The 22,467-nt window shown below is 56.2% G+C and overlaps 1 protein-coding gene across 5 annotated transcripts in view; it reads left to right on the top strand.

Annotated features, from left to right (window-relative positions):
* Nucleotides 1-22,467, top strand: part of DAB2IP (DAB2 interacting protein) — a gene marked incomplete at its 5' end in the record, with an annotated part of 194,918 nt that overhangs the window by 90,902 nt on the left and 81,549 nt on the right. For all 5 annotated transcript variants that reach the window (XM_082655874.1, XM_082655876.1, XM_082655873.1 and 2 more), the window contains 2 exons: nt 878-981; nt 21,116-21,267. In XM_082655874.1, the coding sequence (XP_082512000.1) occupies nt 878-981; nt 21,116-21,267 (256 nt within the window). The remainder of the gene's footprint in view (nt 1-877; nt 982-21,115; nt 21,268-22,467) is intronic.

The following is a 22,467-nucleotide window of genomic DNA, read 5'->3' as shown; positions in this document are numbered from 1 at the left end:
TCTCAAGTTTAAAGCCTCAGGAAGAGACAGTTCCAACTGGAAGCTAGAAATCATAGAGTCTCGTGTTTGAAGGGACTGCTTGTATACCTCCAGTAACAGGGAGCTCATTGTCACACATCACAAGATGTGCGCCTTGAAGTGCGGGTTTTAGGAGACCTTTTTTTAAAAAAACGTTGTAAATATATACATGAAATTTACCATTTTAATCATTTTTAAGTGTACAACTCAGTGGTATTAGGTACATTTACAAAGTTGTGCGACTATCACCGCTGCCCATTTCTAAATCTTTCCCATCACTCCAAATAGAAACCCTGTACAATCAAGCAATAAGTCCCCAAGCTCCCCTGTCCCCAGCCCCTGGTAACCTTTCTGTCTCTATGAATTTGCCTGTTCTGGGTATTTCGTACAAGTGGAATTATACAGTATTCGTCCTTTTGTGTCTGGCTTTTGTCACTCAGCATGTTTTCGAGGTTCATCCAGATTGCAGCATGTATCAGAACTTTCATTCTTTTAAGGATGGAATTACCTTCCATTGTATGCGGCCACCACACTGTGTTTATCCATTCATCTTGTTGATGGACACTTGGGTTGCTTCTGCCTTTTCGGCTATTTTGAATAATGTTGCCATGGGCATTTGCATACAAGTATTTCTCTGTGTCCCTGTATTCAGTTCTTTGGGGTATAGGAGTGGAATTGCTGGGTCATGTGGCCACTCTGTCTTTAACTTTTTGGGGAACCGCTATCTGTTTTCCACAATGGTTGGACCATTTTATGGGGACCAGTTGTGTGTCGTCCTGGCCTGGACGGGAATGACAGGAGGGCCTGACTGGGTGGCTTAGATTGTCCACGCTCACCCTCTCTCTCCCTCTGTTGACAGAGTCGCCCCAAGAAAGGCCGGGCTCCCGGCGCAGCCTGCCGGGCAGCCTCTCAGAGAAGAGCCCCAGCATGGAGGCTTCAGCTGCTACGCCGTTCCGGGTCACGGTAACTATCTCTGCGTCACCATCGCCACCTGGCCTGGGGTGCTGCTCTGCGACCCCGCGGCCCCCATTCCTGGAGCCTCACGGACCGGGAGAGCATCCAGCCTCCCTTGTTCTAGGTATCCGATCGCTCAGCTGCTCCCCTCTCTGTGGCTCAGCCCCATCCCAGGGGGCCACGTGGGGGCCCCTTCTTGCGAGGGAGGGGCCAGACAGAGGACAGACAGCTCTGCAGGCCATGGGGCCCAGAGCTGAGCTGGCCTGGGAAGAAAGAGGCTAGTGTTAGGTCGGATAAACGCACCCTCACGTGTGCGCACACATGCCACGCTTCCTTAGAATGCACCCTTTTTGTTTCCACATTTTAATGTCTCTCATATTACAGCCCGTGGTGTGTCATAATTTAATTGCTGTGTCTTCTTTCTTGGTGGCACATAAAATAATGCTGTATCTTACAACTGATGATGTCTTAGAATCAGCAAAGGACAGTATATATATCTTAGCTACTGATTATTAGTAGTCCCACCAGCACACATTCTTTTATTTCAAACCTAAATGACTTAATGGAAACAGAATCCAGTGAGCCTTAATATCTGACTCTCTGTGTTCTCCTGTGTCCCCACCATCCTTCCACGCACGTGCAGTTCTACGTCCCTTTACTGCCCCCATGCGCATGTTACCAAGTGCCCCTCTGTCCATGCTCTGCCAGCTGCTGGAGAAGTGGACATGTTCCCTTCCCCTGGGAGCTCACAGTCTGTAGGGGAGGGGGCTATTTGATCATTCGTTCATCCATTCATTCATTCAACCATTTTTTATGGCGAGCCTGCTGTGTGCCAGGTACCATTCTTTGCACTGGGGCTGAGTGGGAGGAGCTGGCCAAGAGAGTACCAGGTGGATGAAGCCCTTGACCCTATGGGCTGACATTCTTGTGTAGGAGCTATGTGCCGTGAAGGAGAAAAGTAGACTGATAGGGAAAACCAGGAGAGCTTCCTTGCGGTGGTGTGGTTGAGAAGTGATAATTGAGCTGGAGTCCAAGGGATAAAGAGCTAGCCCTCTGGGGCTCCGGGGAAAGAAGGGTTTTTTTGGGGTTTTTTTTTTTTGTGGTATGTAGGCCTCTCACTGCTGTGGCCTCTCCCGCTGCGGAGCACAGGCTCCGGACGCGCAGGCTCAGCGGCCATGGCTCACGGGCCCAGCCGCTCCACGGCATGTGGGATCTTCCTGGACCGGGGCACGAACCCGCGTCCCCTGCATCGGCAGGCGGACTCCCAACCACTGCGCCACCTGGGAAGCCCGGAAAGAAGGTTTTGATGGAGGGAATAGAGAGGGCACAGGCTTGGCTGTTGCCATACAGTGTGACATGGGGGTTCCAGGTGAGGTGAGAGTGGGCCGGGAAAAGTGCTCCCTAGGAACATCTTTGAGCTGGGTCTTGAAGGGTTCCTTAGGAATTGGGCAGGCAGCGACAGAGAGGGAGTTCCAGGTAAGGGGAAGAGCAGCTGCAAAAACATGGAGGCTGGCATGGAAGCACACTAGAAATTGATGTGTGTGGAATGGTGACATGCTTGGTGGAACTGGACGTGAGGGGTCTGGAGGTCAGGGTAGGAGGTGAGGCTGGGAAGATGGGCCAGGTCCGGGTCAGGTGGCGCCTCAAGTCCTCAGCTAAGGGGACAGGGCTTTCCCCAGGGCCACTGATTCTCCTGCTTTTTGTGTGTCATAAAAATGCTCTCAAAATAAGAACCTTGGGTCCCCTCAAGATTTCAGTGCAGTGGGCCAGGGGCAGAGCCTGGATATCTGCATTTTTAACAAGCTCGTGAAAGAGGTAGTCCTGAGCCCTAGGCTCTGGGTCAGATCAGCCTCCAGGCAGTGAGAAGGAGAAGGACACCTGTGCTGAGGAAGGATTCCTGATCACCTCCCTGGGTGAGACCAGGGCCCTTGGGAGATGGTCTCCAGCTGTGGGGAGGATCAGGAGGCTGGCACCTGAGAGACCCTGATCGAATTAGCTGGCGCAGAGGCCAAGTCCTGCCCTTCCTGGACCCCCAGGGCCACAGGCACCAGGGCTGAGCCTTCAGGATGCCTTAGGGAACGATGACTAATCATAAGGTAGCCCCCTGTACTATGTTCACGGTCTTACCTATTCGATCTCTTTTAAACCTTGAGACAACCCTGAAACTGATACTTTTATCACCCCATTTTACAGATGAGAAAACTGAGGCCCAGGGAGGTGAAGTCCCTCACCCGAGTTCCAAGTGCTCATAATGATGGAGCCAAGATTTGGACTCAGGTCTCCCTGACCTGAGCGTGTTGCACCCCTAGCGCAGGAGCATGCTGCACCCCTCTGGCTGGACTGGAACCAGAGGAGGGGGACCCTTCCCCCACACCCTCCCAGAACCCCCTCAGCATCACTTTTTACCCGCTTCCCTTTCTTTTGCTGCTCTAATAGGTGTACCATCACACCTCGAGGTTGCTATAATTTGCAGTTCTTTAATTGCCAGCTAGGCTTGGCTTTTTTTCTGTAGTGTCGTCTTCACTATGTTTCCTGGTATGGAAACCACCTGTGGCTCAGAGCCAGAGCCAGAGCCAGCCTTCTGAGCCACCAGGCCCCCGACTCACAGTCCCGTGAGATTAGGGTCTGCAGGATGGAAAGTGTGTTCAGCCGTCATTTTACCCACTTCTCACAGCAACCCTGAGGGAGGTACCATTAGTGTCTACCAGTCACAGATGAGGGAACTGAGGCTCAGAGAGGTGAAGTTATTTGCCTGGTGTCACACAGCTCTTGAGTGACAGAGCCTGGCATGGACACTAGGATGGCCGGACATTTATTTTTTGTGTCCTTTTGCTCGGCACCTTGTCCTTTTCTGTGTGCGGCAGTTAAGGAAAGGGGCGTGAGTCGAATTTCTATCCTGGGCCGGTGCTCAGAGCTGGGGGGGGGACTAGGGAGCTCAGAGGTGGGGATCTGGGTTCAAATCCCGGCTCTTGCATGACCTGTGTGACCTCATTAGTCACTCAACCTGTCTGAGCCATGTGTGCTCACCAGTAAAGGGCAGGGAATGACTGCCCTTCCTTGAAGGACTTGGTGGAACTTTGTGTGTACACACCAGCCCAGGTCTGACCCATGGTAGATGCTTACCCCATGAAATCCACCATTATCATCTGAATTGCATTTCCTCTTTTGGCTCCAGGACAGTAAAGATCTGGGGAGGGTCGGGGTGGTGGAGGGGTGCTTGGGGGAAGGTCAGATGTGCGCCTGACCTGGGCCTTAGGGACAGGCTTGACACGGACCCTGTGCAGGACCAGGAGCACACCCTCTCCCCTGCAGCCTGAACTTGCACTTGCCCCCGTGTGCTCCTACGAGCCAGATCCTCACGCGCTCGCTGACTGCTGCTCTGTGTACCCCCTGAAGGAACGCAGGGAACATGGTTTTGCCTGGAGGAGGCAGGGGAGATGTCACAGGATGTACTTGAATAACTGTCGTCTTCGCCTCCATTTCAAACCAGGGTGATGAGATGTCACCACCTCTTACAGCGGTGCCCCTTGGCAGTGATGTAGTTTAATGGAGAATCCCCGTCGGGGTCTGTAGGACTCACTCTATCCACCTCCTTCATGCAGACTGAGGCCCAGGAGGGGCCAGACTTGACCAGGTCGCCACTCAGCTGGGAGGGCTTCTGAGTCTGGGCTGTTTGCACCCTCACATGCGGCCTTTACCCCTTTTGTGAGTCAGCCTGGGACGGCAGTCACCCCACAGGGCATCGGGCTCAGTGCTGCTCCCACCTCTGCCTCTTGGAGACCATGGGACCCTGGGAGAGCCTCAGTTTACCCTTCTGTAAAAGGGGGGCAGTGACTTCGAGTTTTGAGCATACAGTAGGCGCTTAAACACTTTGATGCGGTTTAAGGGAATGAGCCATAAAGTCCACAGACCTGGGGCTGAGCCTCATGCCAGCTTTGTGACCTGGACAAGATATGGAAACTTTTGCCTACCTGGCACAACTTCCTTCTACCTACAGGTGGAGTTGGGGGTGGGGGAGTGGTTCCTCGGGGCCACTGGGTGCTAGCAGGCCTAGTGGGTGCACCCTGAAAGCTGTGGGGGGCCCTGGATGAGGGCAGGATGGGGAAGGAGCTGAGAGCAGGCGACCAAGGGGACCTTCCGCCCATCTCCGGCCTTCAGCTCTTGGGCTCCAAAGAGATGGTGAGGCTGAGATTCGAACCCATGTCTGTCTTCTCTGCAGCCAGCAGGGAATCCTGGAAGCGAGAGAGGGTCAGAGGTAGGGGAGGCAGGCAGGCAGCGAGCTGGGGGCCTGGATCTGCACAAACTGTCAGGCTGGGTCCAGGGGCTCTGCATGGACCCATCCCTCTTCTTGAAGCCCAGGGACCCTTAGCAGCAGCAGGCTGCCCCCTCTCACCTGCCACCCCGTGTTCGAGGAATTCACAGTCTGATTTGGGAGTTGAGGAGATGGTGACTGTTACCGGTACCCTCAGCCCGCCGCCCTCCCCAGACCCAACCTCCCCTGGTGTGGGCTTCCTCCCTCCTTCCTCTGCTCCTGGCCCCTCCCATCGACCTTGAGGAGAGCTGTCAGGGTCTGGGTGTGGGAGGTGGCAGAGGCTCTGGGAAACTTGACAGCCAATTGATTCTTCCTCAGGAAGTTGAAAGTGAAGAGTTGTGTTTGAAGGTTTAGCTGAAATTAGGTCTCAGGGCTATTTTTTGCGAGTTGGAGAAGGAGAAGTGTCAGAGAGGGGAAGGCCCAGGGGGCTGGTGGATGCTGCAGATAAACTCAGTACCAGTTGATTGCAGATGCTTCTAGAAGCGGGTCTCAGTTCCTTTCAACCACCCACTTTTACTGGATGCTCAATTGTGTGCACCCTAGGTGGTCCTGAAGCTGTGACGGAGGTGTGCCTGGGGTGCTGTGAGAACCTAGAACAAGGGACAGTTACCTCTCACTGGTGAGGGTAGGGAAAAATTCCTAGAGGAGGATCTTTGGGGCTGGGCTTTGAGGGATGTGTAGGAGTTTGTCAGGAACAAAGGGAGAAGAGTATTCCAGTTAGAGTGGGATCTAACAAAATAGGAACAAGCCAATGGCCCTGTGTGATTAGATATGATGTTGAATGAGTTGAAGACATGATGGAGAGGAGGCTAGACAGAAAAGTGAGTGGGTGAGGCCTTTGGGCTTTCCGCTACAGGACATAGGAGTCAGAGGGGATGATGAGTGAGAGTGGAGTGGGCAGGAGATCTCTGGGATGTGGACCATAGGTTTCCCCAGCTGCTCACCCCTCTTCCTGCTCCTGTGGCTTCCCCAAACCCTCCCCACATTTCAGCTGTCTTTCTTTCTCTCTCACATACACAGAAACAGGTACATGACCACAACAATGCAGGACTGTGGGTGACCGCCTCAACACCACTGTGGAAAGACTGTTGGAAATTAACTGGTCTAAACCTTCCTTCTCCAGAGGAGGGACTGAGGCTCAGAGAGGGCAGGGTCCTTTCCCAAGGTCACACAGCATGTCCGGAGCAGGGCCTGGAATTGAGCCCAGGTCTCTCCATTGCTGTCCTGTGCTCCTTATGCCTTGCTCCCTCCTGCCCTCATTTCCCTGCAGCTGAGTCCTTCTCCCCACCCCCATCATGCTTCCTGGGAGGAGGGGACTGAAGGGAATGGACATGTGTGGGTCCAACTACCCACAGAGGCCCCTGATGTCTCATCAGCACACTGCCACCTCCTGGTCTGCCCTGATGTCTCATCAGCACACTGCCACCTCTGCCCCCATTAGTAGCCCTTGTCGGCTAAGGGGACTCCTGTTGGGCATGGGGATGGTGGACAGAAAAGCTGGTCAGACTTCCAGATCACATGAGCCTGCTCTGTCACTGCACAGATGGGGAAACTGAGGCCCAGAGAAGGTAGGTTTGCCTGGAATACCTGCTGGGCCTCCCTCTACCACTCCAGGCTTCTACTGCCCATCCCAAATGCACATTTACATGGGACACATCTATGTCTGTGGCCCACAGACTGGTGGAGAGATGTCAGTCGTGCAGTGTGGCAGACTGGCAGGCAGGAGTGCTGGACCTCAGATTGGGTGCCCTGCTGGACCCCAGATTGGATGCCCCAGTTTCCTCCTCGTAGTACCAGGAATTTGCCTGTGAGGCTGATGTCCCTTGCTCTGTTGAGCCTCCTGAGCCGGAGTCTCCTGGCCCAGTGTCTGGCCATTATTCTGCAGATGAGAGGGCTGGTGGGGAGAGCTTGCCCCGGACCCTCAGCCCTCCTCCTCCCCTGCCTTTCGTGGAGCCTAATTGTTATTAAACTGTTTAAACCCAAAAGGCAAATTACTATCATTTTGGTCTGTGTCCATTTGGTCTGTGTCTGCCTTCTGTGGGGAGAGGCCCCCTTTCCCGCAGCAGGAAAGTAGGAGATGGGAACATGGTCGCAGACAGCCCAGGGTGGTCAGGGCTGGCCAGAACGGTCTGCAGGGCGGGAGCATGGGGCCAGGGGCTATTTGGCGCCTCCTGAGTTGAGGCCAGGCCAGCATCTGAGGCCTGGGACTGAGGGCAGGCTGTGGTATTTGGTAGGGTTGGGAGGCTGCCTGCCCCATTAATAAACATGAAGGTGGTTTCATCAGCTTAGTTTTACAGATTAGGAAAGCAAGGCTCAGGGAGAAGGAACTGGCCCGGGGTCCCCCAGCCGGTGAGCGGCAGAGGTGGAAGTCAAGCTCTGGTCTACGAGTCCTATTGTGGGTATGAACTAACTTACTTTCCTCCCTCGCTTCTCTGCCTGCCTTTTTTCTTTCTTTTAGTACATTTTTAATCAGCACCAACTGTGTTTCGGGGCCTGTGCGGGGCACTGACACAAATAGCATTAAAACGTAGGTTCTACCTGCAAAAATACGGCGGGTTTAGCTGGGCCTTGACAAAGTCATTTCCAGGCAGGTAAGGGGAAAGCACAGGCAGCCAGGACAGCCCCTGTGAAGGCCAGGAGATGGGAAACGGCATATGAGTGACAGGAGACCCATGGCAGCATGTAGAGCAAACGGGATCGGAGCCTGAATTAGCGGGGGTATGGAGTCCCCAGAGAGGGAGCTGAGGGTGGGCCAGAGCTGGCCGGAGCAGAACTGGAGTGCAGTGTGTCCTTCAGAGCAGCATACCTGACCCGGCTGGGAGAGTCTGGAGCTCCTTAAGTGGGCAGAGACCAGGACCAGGGTGGGGGATGAGGGATGGAGAGCAAGCGAACTGCTTTTCTCAAGCAGGTTGTCGGGACCCCGTCCGCGCCCTCAACGTCTGAGCTTAGAATGTCTTTGTAGGTGTCCGTGAGGGCGATGGTGGAGGGAGGAACCAATTCAAGGAGACCTGGAATCTCCTGCCTCGCTTCGGGAGATGCCAGCTTGGCTCGAGCAGCTTGGGTGGGAGGATGGAGGGGGGAGCAAGGACAGCCTCTGCACCCTCAACCACCCGTCTCTGCCCCCTGTGTCCTGCAGAGGTACCTCTAGGACACCCCTGTAAGGCCCTGCACTCAAGCCTGTTGGGCGGCAAGGAGTTGGATAAACTAGTCCCCACTAAGGTGTCAGTGGCTGACTCCCTGATCCCTGTGTCATAGGTTCCTTGCACGAAAGGAACCTTATCCGTTGGAAGTTGGAGTCACGGTGGAATGTCGGGCTCTGTGACTGGCAGGTGGGATACTGTTTGGGGGTCTTTCGTCCTCTCTTCACACCTCCCTGGGTCCTGGGGATACAGTACTGGCTCTTCTCATAGGTCTACCTGGGATGGGGCAGGATTTGAATCTTAGCCCCATGGCTCCCCTCTGTGGGATCCCTCAGGCAAGGTCCTCAACTCTGAGCCTCTCTTTTTCCCATCTGTAAATGGGCACAGGAGTCCCTCGCTCACAGGGCGGCTGTGAGGGCTCAGTGCCTGGCATTCAGCCAGTGTTCACACCCTGCCCCTCTTTCTGGTGGACGGGGCTCACCCTACCCCAGAGCCTCGGGTCCTCCCTACCGCACCCCTCCTCCTGCTGCCCCAAATGACATTGCCCTTGACAGAGCTCCTAGGGCTCGGCTCTGACACCGGGCTCTGATACCAGAAGGCCTAGAGGGGGTGAAGGGATCCCTAAGAGACCAGAGACCAAGTTCCCAGGTGGTGAGTACAGATGGAGGTTGGAGGTGTCCGTGCAGGGTGGTTTCTGCCCAGGTGGGGGCAGCAGAGGGCAGCAAGTGACTGCCTGGGCGGCAGCTCCCAGAGGAGAGTGGAGATCCCAGGGGTTTGTGTGCCCCCCACCCCGACCTTGGGGCCATGGGGGTCCAGCTACACAGGCTGCAGAGCCCACTGCCGGGCAGAGGCAACAGCTCACATCAGGAGCGCCTGTAGGCCGCTGGGCTGAGCCGACTGGGCGGGGTTGACCAGGGAGCTGGGGGACCTCTGAAAGGGGACCCTCATCAGGGACATGGAGGGGGGCAAGATATGGAGCCGAGGCAGCCTTCCAGCAGGAGGAAGGGGGTTGAGGGGCCCAGTGTGTAGGCTGGCACTGTCTCTGCACCGCGGTCGCCAGGCTGGACCAATAGACCCTCCATCACGGTTGTCCTCTGACGAAGTCCGGCTGACCTGGGTTCGAATCCAGGCTCTGCCAGCTCCTCGCTGTCTGCATGAGGGCACAAGGAGGCAGGGGTGGGGCAGTCATAAAACCTGTTTTACACAGTCCGCTGGGTCAGGCCCTCTCCTGAGCCCTCACTGGGTAGCATCTCATGATACCATGAGGCAGACAACACAAATCCCACTTTGTTTAAAGTGAAAAAACCAAGGCAGACGGAGAGTGAAGAACTTGCCGAGGCTCACTCAGCTCGAGAGCCTAGATAGTGAAGGTCTCACGGGGCCCGGCCCACAGCGCGCAGCTCAGTCTCTGCCGGCCAGTGTTGTTACTCTTTCCATCTTATAGATGAGAACACTGAGGCCCTGAGAGGGGAGGTTGTTCCAGGCCACACAGCCAATCGGGGACAGAGCTGGCACTCGGCCTCATCTTGTTCTGCCCCTGCCTTCAGCTGGCCTGGCCCTCACAGGTCAGAAGCTGCCTGTGCAGGGCAGACACCCTGCGTGGAAGGGACCTGCTCTCCTCTTCCCACCCCACCCTGTGTGGCCCCTGTAGGCCTTCCCCTCTCCTAGGGGACCCAGGAAACTGGGTGTGAGGGGCAGGGCTCAGAGGCCTTTGTTCCCACCCCACCCCCATATGAAAATGCAGTGATTGCCTCTATCACGTCCAGTGGCATTTCTGTTGGATCGCGGACATAATTACATCCGAATCTTCGGGTGGGAATTGTTTCCAAAGCCAGGAGGCCCTCTTTGGAGGCGGCAGCAATGGCATCTGTTTCCGACACAAGGCCCTGCGTGGGGATGAGTAACTTTTCCCATGGAATTGCTTAAAGACCATCTAAAATGAGCCATGATTGTTACTGCCCCGCTCCGGTGCCTTCGATGGCTGCCAGGGAGTGGAATCCAGCTCCCCTGCTGGCATCGAGGCCCCCAGGCCTGTCCCGGCATCCGTATAGGCTGGTCCTTCTGCCCACACTTCCTCCCCATTTCTGTTCCTCGAGAGCTCCTTCCCTCCCCTGTGCTCCGCCACAGACGCCTGCAGACTTCCCCTCCCCACAGGCTCCGGAACTTAGACGCTGTGACTTAACCGGACGTGGTGACTTTCTCAAGGTGACTGTTTCTGATTTCTCTGAGCCCCAGGCACTGGGGCAGGGCCTCACCTGTCGCAGGCACCCGAGGGGTTTGTGGGGTGAAGGTATGTGAGAGACGCAGGGAGTGAATACATCCAGTGAGTGAGGGCGGGGTGAGGAGAGGCGGTGTGTTTCCACCTCCTTCCTCTTGAGAGCCCACTGCATCTCTGAGGCGGAGGGGCCACCCCCGTGGGAGGAGGTCAGCACAAGTCACCCAGACCACCGCTGTCTTGCCTTGAAATTGACCTTGCCTCCACCCCATGATCCCTCAGGGGCAGGACGCCCAGGTGAGCCTGGCTTGCAGACGATAAATCAACCCAGGAGGAGAAATAGCCTATAAAATCCTCTCCCCAAACGGTGCGTTTTGTATCCTGCAGTGAAAAGGGCTTTTAAGAGCACTGCTCACTCAGGTGGATTTATGGAGCTGCCGCCCACCTCTCCCCTCTCCCTGCCGCTAGCGTTCACTGGTCTCTGGGGCTGGAGCACCCTGGGGTCCTGGTGTTCCCTGGTGGCTCCTGGTCCAGGGAGAGATGGGATAGCTCCTCTTCCCCGCCTTGATGCTCTGGGGCTATCCCCGCCCAGCTAAGTACCTGGGAGGGCAGGGTGGCGCAGTCTGACCCAGCAGAAGCTCCCTGTGGCCCAGCACAGGGCCTGAAGTCCCACCGTTAGCACCCTTCCTTCAGGCAAGCTTTTGTCTCCAGAAGGTCCCCTTGTTGTCACCGGCAAATGGGTCACCAAGGAGGGGAAGGATGGCATGCCCAAGCTGGAAAGGGAGTTAGAGATCATCTAGACCAATCCTCTCATTGTACGGATGGGGAAACTGAGTCACAGAGAGGCTAAGGTGCTTGCTCACAGCCTCATAGTGCAGTAGTGGAATTATGGAAGGTCTTGGGCTCTGGTGCCGACCACCTGGGTTGAACCCAGCTCTGCCACTTCCTGGCTGTGTGGCCTTGTGCAAGTAGCTTAATGTCTCTGAACCTCCATTTTCTCCTCTGCACATTGGGTTCTGAGAATTAAACAAGGTAAGTCATGTAAAGCTCTAGTACAGTGCCTGAAGCTTAGACAGAGCTTAATAAATACATCTGGCTTGCTCTTATTAACGCGTTGGAATAGTTCTCATTATTGTTAATAGCAGAGCTAGGTTTTGAACCCAGATTTCTTGAGTCTTCGCATGGTTTTCTTGCCACTTCTGCCAGGCAGCCTCTGGTGAGAGTGTTCACTCATGCAGAGTGCACAGAGCATAGGACAGGGTTGTTCTGATGGGGGATAAGCAGTGAGTCACCCTGGGAAGACTGGCCTGGTGCCGGGGCCTCAGTGACAGGGCCTGGAGGGAGGCAGAAGCAGACAGTAGAGAGCCTGCTGCAGGGGTGTGGCTCCCTGATGGAGTTGGTTTTCCCCCAGCCCTGTGGCCCTCATGCTGGACTCCCTGCCCCGAGGTCAGGACTGGCTGAGGGCTTAAAGAGCTGATGAAGTGTGTGTGCCCATCCTGACCTCTGGGGTGGGCTTACGAGGTAAGGCAAGCATTGGCCAGCCAGAGGATTGATGGGAGTGAGTCACTCCCTGGCTGCTCTGGGTTACCACATCCCTGCTCGAGACCTTAGGAATGAGTGTCTGATTTCTGTTAACTGATGCCACTCAGTCCTGGGCACTGGCAGGTACCAGGAGTGTCTCTCTGTTGTCCTCATTTCCCCCTCCCACCTTCACGCCCCCCACCTGCTTCCCAACTGCGTGACCCCTCCTCCCTCCTCTAGACTCTCAGGGTTTCTAATGGGCCCCCTTGACCTGGGTGTCCTCTGCTTTGGGGAGGGGGTTGTATGTCCCGTGTCATGAGCCTGGGCTCGGGTGTGTAACTTGGAGGTCGGTGGGACCTGTGATCACTCCAGGGCCCTCCAGGTCAGCCAGACCCGCTGCTGTCCTACCTCTTCAATCTTTGCCTGTGCTGTGATTCTGCCTGGAATATCCCTGTACGGCTGCCCTGCCCCACATGATCTCAGCAAGCCCGCCTGCTGCCTCACCTTCAGTGTTTCTATTATGCCTTCAAAAGCTGCCTCCTCCAGCAAGTCCACCCAGATAGACCCCAAGTGGAATCCCTTAAAAGGCCTCCCAGAGCACATTCTCTGCCTTTCTCCTTTTTCATTTTTATTTGTTTATTCATTTAGGAAGTATTTACGGAATGCCTGCCAGGTGTCCAGCACTGGAGACCCAGGCCGCAATGGCCCCCACAGTCCTGTGGGGGAGGAAGGCATGAAACAAATGCATGTACAACTACAACTGTGATAGGTCTGCAGGGATATATGGTCCAATCCGAGGGCATCTGGGAGGCCCCTGAGGAGAAGACTGAAGAGAGACTAAAGGGTGTGCAGGGCCCGCCGGGCAAAGGGGGACTCTGTTCTAGGCAGCGGCAGTAGCCTGGGCCAAGGCCCTGTGGCAGGAGGAGCTGGCAGTTCCAAAAGTGCCGCTGAAGCCACTGGGGCTGGAGCCCAGGAGGGAGATCATGAGGGGCCTTAGGCCTCACCAAGGAGCTAGGCCTTCATCCCAGGAGCCCAGGGGTGGAGCTGGTCCACGGCAGGGTCTCGTCTGGTTTTCCAAGTGTCCCTCTGGATGCTCTCGGAGAACGAACAGGGAAGGGTGACAGGGTTGGGGACAGCCAAAGCAGCGAGGCGGCTCCCACAGGTGCCTCGGAACGGCCTGGGCCGCCTCTCCAGCTGGACCATGGGACCCCTGAAGGCAGAAAGCTAGCGCTTCTTGGGGCTCAGCACATGGCGAGGCTCAGGAAACACGCCCTGCGTGAGCCATTGACCAGCCCCCTTCTCCATCACAGGAGCTTTGGGTCCTAGAAGTTGCTTCTGTAAGCTGCTGCCTTCTGTTTCCTCCTGGCTAATGGCTGGGCCGTCCCCTGGTGACCGAGCAAAGTCTGAGCGATAAAAACAATGACGATGACGGTGATGATGACAGTAGCTAATATTTTTACTGTGTGCCGGGAAATAGGCTAGGTTCTTTCCATGCATGATCTCACTGACTCGTTACAACAGTCTGTGAGGTAGCTACTATAGTCCCCGTTCTATAGAAGAGGAAACAGGCTCGGACAGTTAGGGCACTGGCCTAAGGCCCACAGTCATTAAGTGGTGGAACCCTCTACTACCATGCCTCTTGGGGGAGGGGGAGGAAAGGTATTTGCATCTTACCCAGGGATTCCTAGACGTCAAGGTAATCCTAGGACCTAAAGAGGTGTGTCAAATGGTGGTGTTTCAGGTGTGGTGATGGGCAGAAGGAGAGATGTTCGGGGCAGGGGTCTCCAGTTCTGGGTAGGGGTGAGGCCCTGCAGAGCAACCTGCCAGGCCTCAAGGCACCCAGAAACCACACATTTAGGGAGCTGTGAAGACAGTTTTCAGGGTGTGAGAGAAGCAAGTATGTCGTCCTCAGAGATTGGCACAAAGTGAGGCCCTGCCTGCAGAGCAGGTGAAATTGTGGCGGCAGCAACATGGAGCCGTTTTCTCCCCCGCGGCCCAAGATGTGGGCTTGTGGCCTTTGAGCTTACCCGGCCACTCTCCCTTCCTGCCGTGGCTGTGAACGTGAGCGCGTGTGGGCCGGTGTGTCTGGCCTGGGTGTCAGTGTAACTCTGTGAGTACCTGATGACCGTTGAATATATGTGTAAATCTGTGAGCCTGTCTCAGTATATTTGTATGTTTATCTGTGGGTTTCATGGTTGTGTATGTGTGTATTTGTGTGTGCGCTGGTCAGTGTGTACCTGTGTGTTTAGGTGTGTGTATCTGGTGGTGCTAGGGAGACCTGTTATGTTTATACACGCATTTCTTTGTGGCCATGTCCCTCCCCGACATGTGCCCCATCCATGTCCTTGAACCTGGGTGTGTTTCTCTCCCTGGGTACTTCTCCATGTGAATATGTGTGGGTGTAGCTATCCGGGCAATATTTTAATGCAAGAGTGATCCTCGAGTGTCAGGCTCCAGCCCCCTCCCGGTCCTCACGGCCAGTGAATTGGTTCTCTTTGTGTGATCTGAGGAGTCCGGCTACCTTCTCTGGGTAAGGTGGAGTGTGGAGGTCTTATGTTCAAAGGAGCGCCGTCATGGGCTTAGTGAGGGTTCTGTGCACTTAGGGTGGCCTGTGAGTAGGTGGCCACTGGGAAGGCACCAACTTGATCCTGGCTTAAAATTCCTCCCACCTTTCACCTGTCACAGTGTCTGACATTCCACCGTTACTGAGTTATTTCCCAACTGGGACCCGCTTTGGTGGTGCGTAGCTCCCAGGGGAGGAGGCCAGGGAGGCCTGGCAGCTTGCTGAGGGTAGAGCCCCAGGATAGGGGAAGAGGGCAGGAGGAGTTGTGCATCTGAAGGACTCGAGCAAAGCCACAGAAATTGCTGGTACTGTTAGTGCCATACGTGGGAGAGCCCAGCTGTGAAAGGCAGCTGCTCTAGCTTTAGAGAATCATCAAATACTAGCACTGGAAAGGAGCTTGGTGATCACCCAACCCAGGCCCTCAGAGTACAGATGGGAAGACTGAGGCCTGGAAAGAGGAAACATGGGGAGCCTGGGAGGTTCTGGAAGCATTCTGGCATTGCAAAGAGCACCGGGCAAGGAGAAAGGGGACCTAGGTTCTGCCATGGGTCTGCCACTGCCCTGCTCAGTGACTCTGGGGAAGTCCCCCTGCCCTCTGGGCCTCGGGTGCCTTATCTGTATCATGTGGGCATTGGCCTGGCTGCCGGCTCTGGGCACTCCCAGCTCTCACGCTGCTATCTTAGAATAACATAGGACTCCTCACCATCTCCAGCCCCTTCCTGGAGCCTCTGCCAGGGTAGAGTGAGGTGTCCCTACCAGCCTGCCAAGGTGTCAGGTCTTCCTGCCAGCCTCTGAGCCTGGCAGATCTCCTCTCCTGGGGCTGAGAGAGGCGGTGATATCTGGATGGGATCTTCCGCTCCCTTTCCTGTTTATTTAGGTGTGCTTTTGGCATTTGCACAGAGCCTCAGAAAGAAATTGAGAGACATGCCTGTTAAAAGAGCCTCCTTCTTTGAAGGGGATCTGTTTGGGTGCAGGCCTTAGAAACGGCCACAAAGGAGAAGCTGGTCCGGGGCCGAGGGAGGGCCATGGGGTTCTGCCTTCACCCTGAGCACTGTCGCAGGTCAGGCCCACCCACCCGTCTGCAGTGACCCAGAGTTGGTTTGTTAAAAGGGAGAAGGTGATGAAAGCAGAATCGAGGGTGCAGAACCAAACAGATGATGGGGTCGGGGCTGGTAGAGCACCTACTATGTGCCATGCTTGGCGCTGAGTGCTTTACACTCAGGTGAGAAGGTGGTCTCACTCCGGTGAGACCAGTGGTGACACGTGACTCCCAGGTGCCCAAGTGGTGTTGCTGGAATACAAGCCCATGGCCCCCCAAATGCTGCCTCCTGGATGGGGAGTGATGCATACGTGAGGATGGGACTGGGCAAGTCTCCCCTCCCTGAGCCGCCAGGTCCTCACCTGTGAGCCCCAGGTGACAGCCCTGCACTCAGGGAGAAGCCCACCTTCCCTTCTTTCTTCTCTCCCCCAGGCCCAGCATGGTACCTGGGGCATGGGGAGGAGGGGCTGAACAGTCACTTCCGTTCTGGCCTTTGACACGTGTGTGTGTGTGTGTGTGTGTGTGTGTGTGTGTGTGTGTGTGTAGCGTGTGTGCATGTGTAAGAGGATCCCTGCCCTGCCTGCTCAGGGGTTAGAACTCTCCTGGTTACAGTCCCAGCTCTACCACAGTCCCAGCTTACATTCTCTGAGCCTCTGTCTCCCCACTTGAAAACCACAAACATCTTTCTGAAGCACATGTCCTCACGAGGATTCCTGATAAGAGGCATCGGGTCCTCCTAGGCAACCCCTCTGCTCGGGCTCCGGATGTGTTCCGTGAGTGCCCCGGGCAGAGCGACCTGGCAGAGCAGGAGCCTGGAAATTGGTAATTTATCAGCATCGTCATCACATGGAATGGATTGAAATGGTGAATGGAGAAATCACGAGTCTGGAATTCTGAAAGGCCTTTGAGAAAGCTTCCCAGCACTTCCTGGAGAAGTAGCACTGAGGCCGGGGTCAGCGTGGGGGCAGAGAATAGGGATGGGGGAGCAGCCGACAACTCGGGTCCTGCAAGCCAGAGACCCCATGGGCCTCTGTCCTCCGCTCGGGACTTTTCTTGCACTTTGGTCATTGACATGGATGGAAGCCCAAGGGGCTTGGACCATTGACATGGATTAGCTGGGAGGGAGGACATCTGCACGGGCAGTGAGCTGTCACGGACGTGGGCAGAGGCTACAAGGGCTGTCCACACCCTGTCACCAAAGGGCTGGGGGTGGTGACACCAGGCAGCAGCCTCGTGCAAAAGTCCCTGGGGCCTTAGTTGACCTAAGCACAGTGGCACAGCTGCCTGAGAAGCGCAGGGGAATGGGGCTGTGTTAGCAGAGACACAGCGCGCCATCTGGGGAGGGGGCAGGCTTGTTCCCCGCGGACTGTGCAGGCGCCTTGCTGAGCTTTAGCCATCAGACCCGGCGCCAGTGAATGAAAGCAGAGGCCTCCACCTGTGCGGCTCCACCCGCCCGAGCACTTTGAACCTCCGGAGTCTCTGGGAGGTTGCTTTAGAAGAGAAGTGCTTGTTTAAAAGAGTTCAAAACTACCAAACCGAGTGATATTCTGTGGCTCCAGGATAATTTTTGCAAGCACATTCATTCATTCACTAGGCATGACACCAGCCCTGTCCCCACCGCCACGTTGCTTTCAAGCTCCTCTGAGAGCCCAGACAGACTCCCACCTGTGGTGGTCACATACCTCCTTGGGGCAAAAATTGGTGGCTGTATCGGAGCCAACCTCGGTAATAATAATAATAAAGCTGGCAACTACTGTGTTTAGTTGCTTAGTATTTACCGTTTTACTGGGGATAGCTTACCTTATTTAATCCTTCCCACAACCCTATAGAGAAGGTATCATCCTTAACCCATTTTACAGATAGGGACACTGAGGCTCAGAGAGGTCCAGTAATTTTCCCACAGTTTATCTGAACTAAGATTTGAACACAAGCAGTGTGAGAGGACTTCAGCTGGCCTGAGGAGTGTGATCAGCCGGGCTGGAGTATGTAGTCAGGGCCTCCTGGAGAAGGTGGATAAAGTCAGGCCCTGGGGGTGTGGAAGGGGAGGGGATCCAGGGCTTTGTCTGTCCTACTTAATCCTCACTGCAGCCCCCACCCAGTTTACAGAGAGGTGAGGGACCTTGCCTACCATCTCACTGCCAGGGGTCTATGGAGCTGGATTTGAGCCCCATTTGTTTGCCTCTGGCTCCCAGCTCTCAGCCACTGGGCTGTCAGTGGGGTCCACGGCAGTGAGCCTCGAGAGCCCTGTTTTACTGAAAGAAGGGACGTGATTTGCCCACTGCCCCTCACTAAAGGTCGACTAAGGTCTAGAACAAGATTTTCTGACTTGAAGGCCAGTCATTCCCTCTTCCTGAGTTCAGGGCTGCAGCTGCCTCCAGAAATCATGTCCTGGGACCTGCCCGTGAAGGGACAGGAGAAAAGGCTCGTCTCCCTTCATCCAGGGCTGGGCGAGGAGCCACCCTTGTCCCTTTACCCCAAGAAGGAGGTCAGTAAGCAAGCTGTGAGGCTAAGCAGGGCAGGGAACTGGAGTCCGGGGTCTTTGATTAACCTTGCCGTGTGACCTTGGGAAAGACCTTCCCCTCTCTGGGCATTATTCACCCTTGTAATACAGTCTTTTGGATCTGAGTCCCCTTCCAGCTGTGGCTTTCTGGGATAATGAGCGTTTGTTAAGCCTGCCATATCTAGATCCCTGAGCTGGGTCCTCTGGGGGACATAAGGTCCTCCATGGTGGATATGTGTGGTGAGGTGGGGGACAGGTGAGCTCCCTGTCCTTTTGTTATTCTGTACACTGCTCACTTCATAGTGTTCATGTCAGTCTTGGTCACTATGCCTAGCACATGGTAGGCTCTTGACAAATGGTGAATGAATGATATTATAGAGAGTTTGAGTCCCCAAGGTCATGGTCAGTTTGGGGAGGTACATTCAGAGTAGGCTTCAAGGATGCTTACAGGTAATGCTTATCAGAGGAGCATTAAGTGTAGCCTTGATGGTGGGGGTGGGGAAGACGAAGTGATACTGTCCCACTCAACCTCTTAGAAGGAAAAAAACTTTTTTTTTTAAACTCAGGAATGGGATAAAGCTGTCCATATTGCTACATAATGAGCTCCGTAAATTGTGAAACATGCTTTGTGGTTCTTTGTACCACAAGAGTGTAAAAAATTGTGAAATTTTAATCAGTGTAGAAAATAAAAACCAATAAAAAGTACAAGCCCATTGGGGGAACTTGCTTGACAACCACACCTGCGAGAGAAGAACCCATCCAAGTTAGCCAGGCGCATCCCTCCTCCCCCAACAGCTGCCAAGAGGCCAAGGTTGGGAGAGCCCAGAGCTTATTCAAGGGTGCAGGTCCCTGCCTTCATGCTGTGTCTCCCAGAGAGCCTGCTGTCCCCCTGGCCCACCACCATTTGTGGTCCCTCTGCATTAGGCCTCGTCCTGTCTGTGGGTCACCACTCTGGAAGAGGGTCCCTCCTGTAGTCCCTAACCCCTAAGAGATAATTGTTAAACTGCAACTGATTAGAGTAATACCAAGCTGTAGAGGTGAGAGGCATTTGGATTCCACTGCCTGGGAAGGCCTGAAGAAGGGCCTTGAAGGATGTGCAGAATTCTGACAGGTGGCCACAGGAATAAGCCTTCTATGGATGGGAGAGATTGAGGGGGAGGAAAAAGTAGGGGCAGAAAGATGGGAAAAGGGAAAGCTTGAAGAGGGTGGGCAGAAGAGGGGGGTCCTATGGGAAAAGCTCTGACATTAGGTAGGTCTGAGAGCTGTGTGTCCTTGGGTGAGTCATTTCACCTCTCTGAGCAAGGTTTCTTCATTTGCAGAAAGGGATGTTTTTCTGTCATTTCTGTTTGTGTGGGTGACATGAGATGATGGGTACAACCAACATTTGCTCTCATCAGTCTTGGGTGCCAGGGCCATAGAGATGGACAGATCCAGTAAGGGCGTGGACTACAGCAAATGTCCAACTCTCCCCCCAGAGCAGAGAGGGCCACCAAGCCTACCCTTTATTGTGTGACGGATGAAATGTGGTGTTCAGATTGTGAACAACATTAACTCTAAAATGAGTTAATATCTCATTCCCTTCTATCCTTATATCACCTGGAATTGAGGCTGGGGTGGGTGAGTCCCCAGAATCCCTCTCCGACAACTCCACCCACAGGGAATCACTCTTCCTGCAGTTTTCCTCTCCCTCCAACTGCCTGAGGGTACCAAGTCCAGAACACCCCAGGCTGTGGCCCCTTGAGCCCCCAAATCTACCCCAGGGTAGACTGGTTCAACCTGCTGTACTGAACGCTGTCTCCTCCCTGTCTCTTCCATTAGACCCGGAGCTCTGGGGGCTGGACTCAGCTTAGGTTCCGGTCTCAGAGTCCAGCGCAGTCTGATAGATGCATGAATGGCCTAATGGGGAGGCCCCGCTGAGGTCTGTCATACTCCTCCCGGGAGTGGACCCCCTACCCGTCATGGGTCATGAATGGGCCAGCAGGCAGCAGTCTCTCTAGGGAAGATCCAGCCTTCCCTCAAACCTGGCTCCAAATCTTGAAGCACGCAGTGGGGGTACTCGGCAAACCCTTCAGCCCCTCGGCCTCTCCTTGAGCTAGATACTAGGTCACCCTGCCCCCAAGGTGGTTGCCCCTGCTGGGGTACAACGGTTCCAGGCAAAGGGCTCCATCCCGAGGGCCTGTGACAGTCACCTGCGAAAGGAAAGACACACAGGTTAGGGGTCCAGGGTACTACCAGGAGCTGCGCTAGCCGGTCATTCCCCAGAGGACCGGACGCCTGCTCGCAGAGCCTTAGTTTCCCCCATCTGTACTACCCGGGCTGAGAACATCGACCTCGCGGGTGGAGGAAGGCGCGTTGGCAATCCAGGACCGGGAGGGGGGCGTGGACTCCTCCAGGTGGGTGGCGGTGTGTGACCTTGTTACTGTAAGAGTTGAGGAGGCTGCTGCCGCGGAGGCCCTCCGAGGGTCCCCGCCCCTCTGCAGCCCCGCCCCCTCAGCCCCCGGGGGCTTCCCCGCCCCCGCGCCCGGGGGGCTCGGGCGTCCACGGTAGCGGCCGGCGCGGCTCGGCTCGGCGTCGCCATGGCAACAGCGGCTTAGGGGGCGGGGGCGACGTGGCTGGCTGGCTGGCTGGCTGGCGGCGCGGGGTGGGCTGGGCCGCGCTGCGCGGGCCGGGCCGTCGGCGCTCGGTCGGCGGGCGGGCGGCGCGGGCCGCGAGGTGCAGGGGCCAGCCCGAGCCCGCGCCCGCCCTCGGCCGCACGGCCGCCCGAGCCAGGGCGCGGGTTCCGCGCGGGTCCCGGGCCCGCCGCCGCCGCGCTAACCCCGCCTCCCTTCCCCCCTCTTGTCGCCCCGCGCGCAGGGCTTCCTCAGCCGCCGCCTCAAGGGCTCCATCAAGCGCACCAAGAGCCAGCCCAAGCTGGACCGCAACCACAGCTTCCGCCACATCCTGCCGGGGTTCCGGAGCGCCGCCGCCGCCGCCTCCGCCTCCGCCTCCGCCGCGGACAATGAGAGGTGAGCCCGCCGTCGCCGCCGGCCCGGCCTCCGCGCGCCGCCGCCCCGGGATGCGCCCCGGAGGGCGCGGGGACAAAGCGAGAGCCGGACTGGGGCGCGCCGAAAGCGCGAGGGCACCCCACGCCGCCCTCCGGCAACTTGTGGGGCCATCTCGGACGGGGGCGGGGCGCGACGGGAGGACCCTTCTCACTCCCCCGGGGGTGAGGACAGGGTGCCCGAGCCTCGGGGCGAGGCCGGGAGGGAAGTGCCCTCGCCGAGAAGTCCTGCCTCGCCTCGCCGAGGTGGGCATTGTTTCCCAGGCGGTACAGTGCCCGGAGCTGGGGACAGAAGTGGCGCCTCCACCCCAGGATCCATCCCCTGCCTCTGGAGCCCTTGAGTGTCCGATACAAAAGGCATTTCGGCTGGGTTTTGCGGAAACCCAGCGGTGACGAAAAGGATGAACATCTGGAGGGGAGGAACAGGGGGCTGGGCCGCTTAGGGGGCACATCTGCTGTAAGTAGGGCGCGTGCTCCGCTGGGGGCTGGGGTGAGCAGAGCGGGCAGTGCCTGAGGCCAAGGAATAAGGGCCTCATCCTTTCCAGCCCTGGGCAGCTGCTTCCCTCCCTCACCTCTCCACTCCCAGGGGTGTCTCCTATTCCCTGTTTCCTTTTCCTGGGCAAGCCAGGAGCAGGTGTGGAAATTCCAAGGGGAGGTGGCTTGTGGGGCAGAGGAGGAGAGAGAGGAGGTGGCTCAGCCCGCCAGGAGTCACTGGCAAGGAGCCGGCTTCACCTCGCAAGGGCAAGCCCTCCTGTCCGCTTGCGGGGACACCCGGCAGACACAGCCTCTTGGGGCCCAGGTCCCCCCCTCCTTGAGCCGTGCCAGCCCCAGCACCTTTCTGCTTGGGCACAGCATGGTGGTGGATTCTGGTGCCAGTTAGAACGTGTTCCTGCTCAGCTAAGTGGGGGTGAAAGAAAGAACGGGCAGGCAGCAAGGAACCTTTTCGGCATTCAGCCCCAGCATCTCAGGCCCCTGGCATCTGCCTTCCTTCATAGGGCTGTGCCCCTGTGTATGATTGGTGAGTTGGCACTCCCTGTGAGGGAGGCACAGGTAGAATGAAAATCTCTCTCCCCTCCCCCTTGGTTCCAGCAGGCAGAGGAGTACAAGTTATAGCCCAACTCCTGTCCAAGGTTGAGTGACTGTTTAACTGACCCCTAGCATCTTC

The sequence above is a fragment of the Grampus griseus genome (genome assembly GCF_964374135.1).
Source record: "Grampus griseus genome assembly, chromosome: 6".
Taxonomy (NCBI): domain Eukaryota; kingdom Metazoa; phylum Chordata; class Mammalia; order Artiodactyla; family Delphinidae; genus Grampus; species Grampus griseus.
Note: the sequence above shows the minus strand (reverse complement) of the source record. Positions and strands in the feature narration are given on the sequence as shown.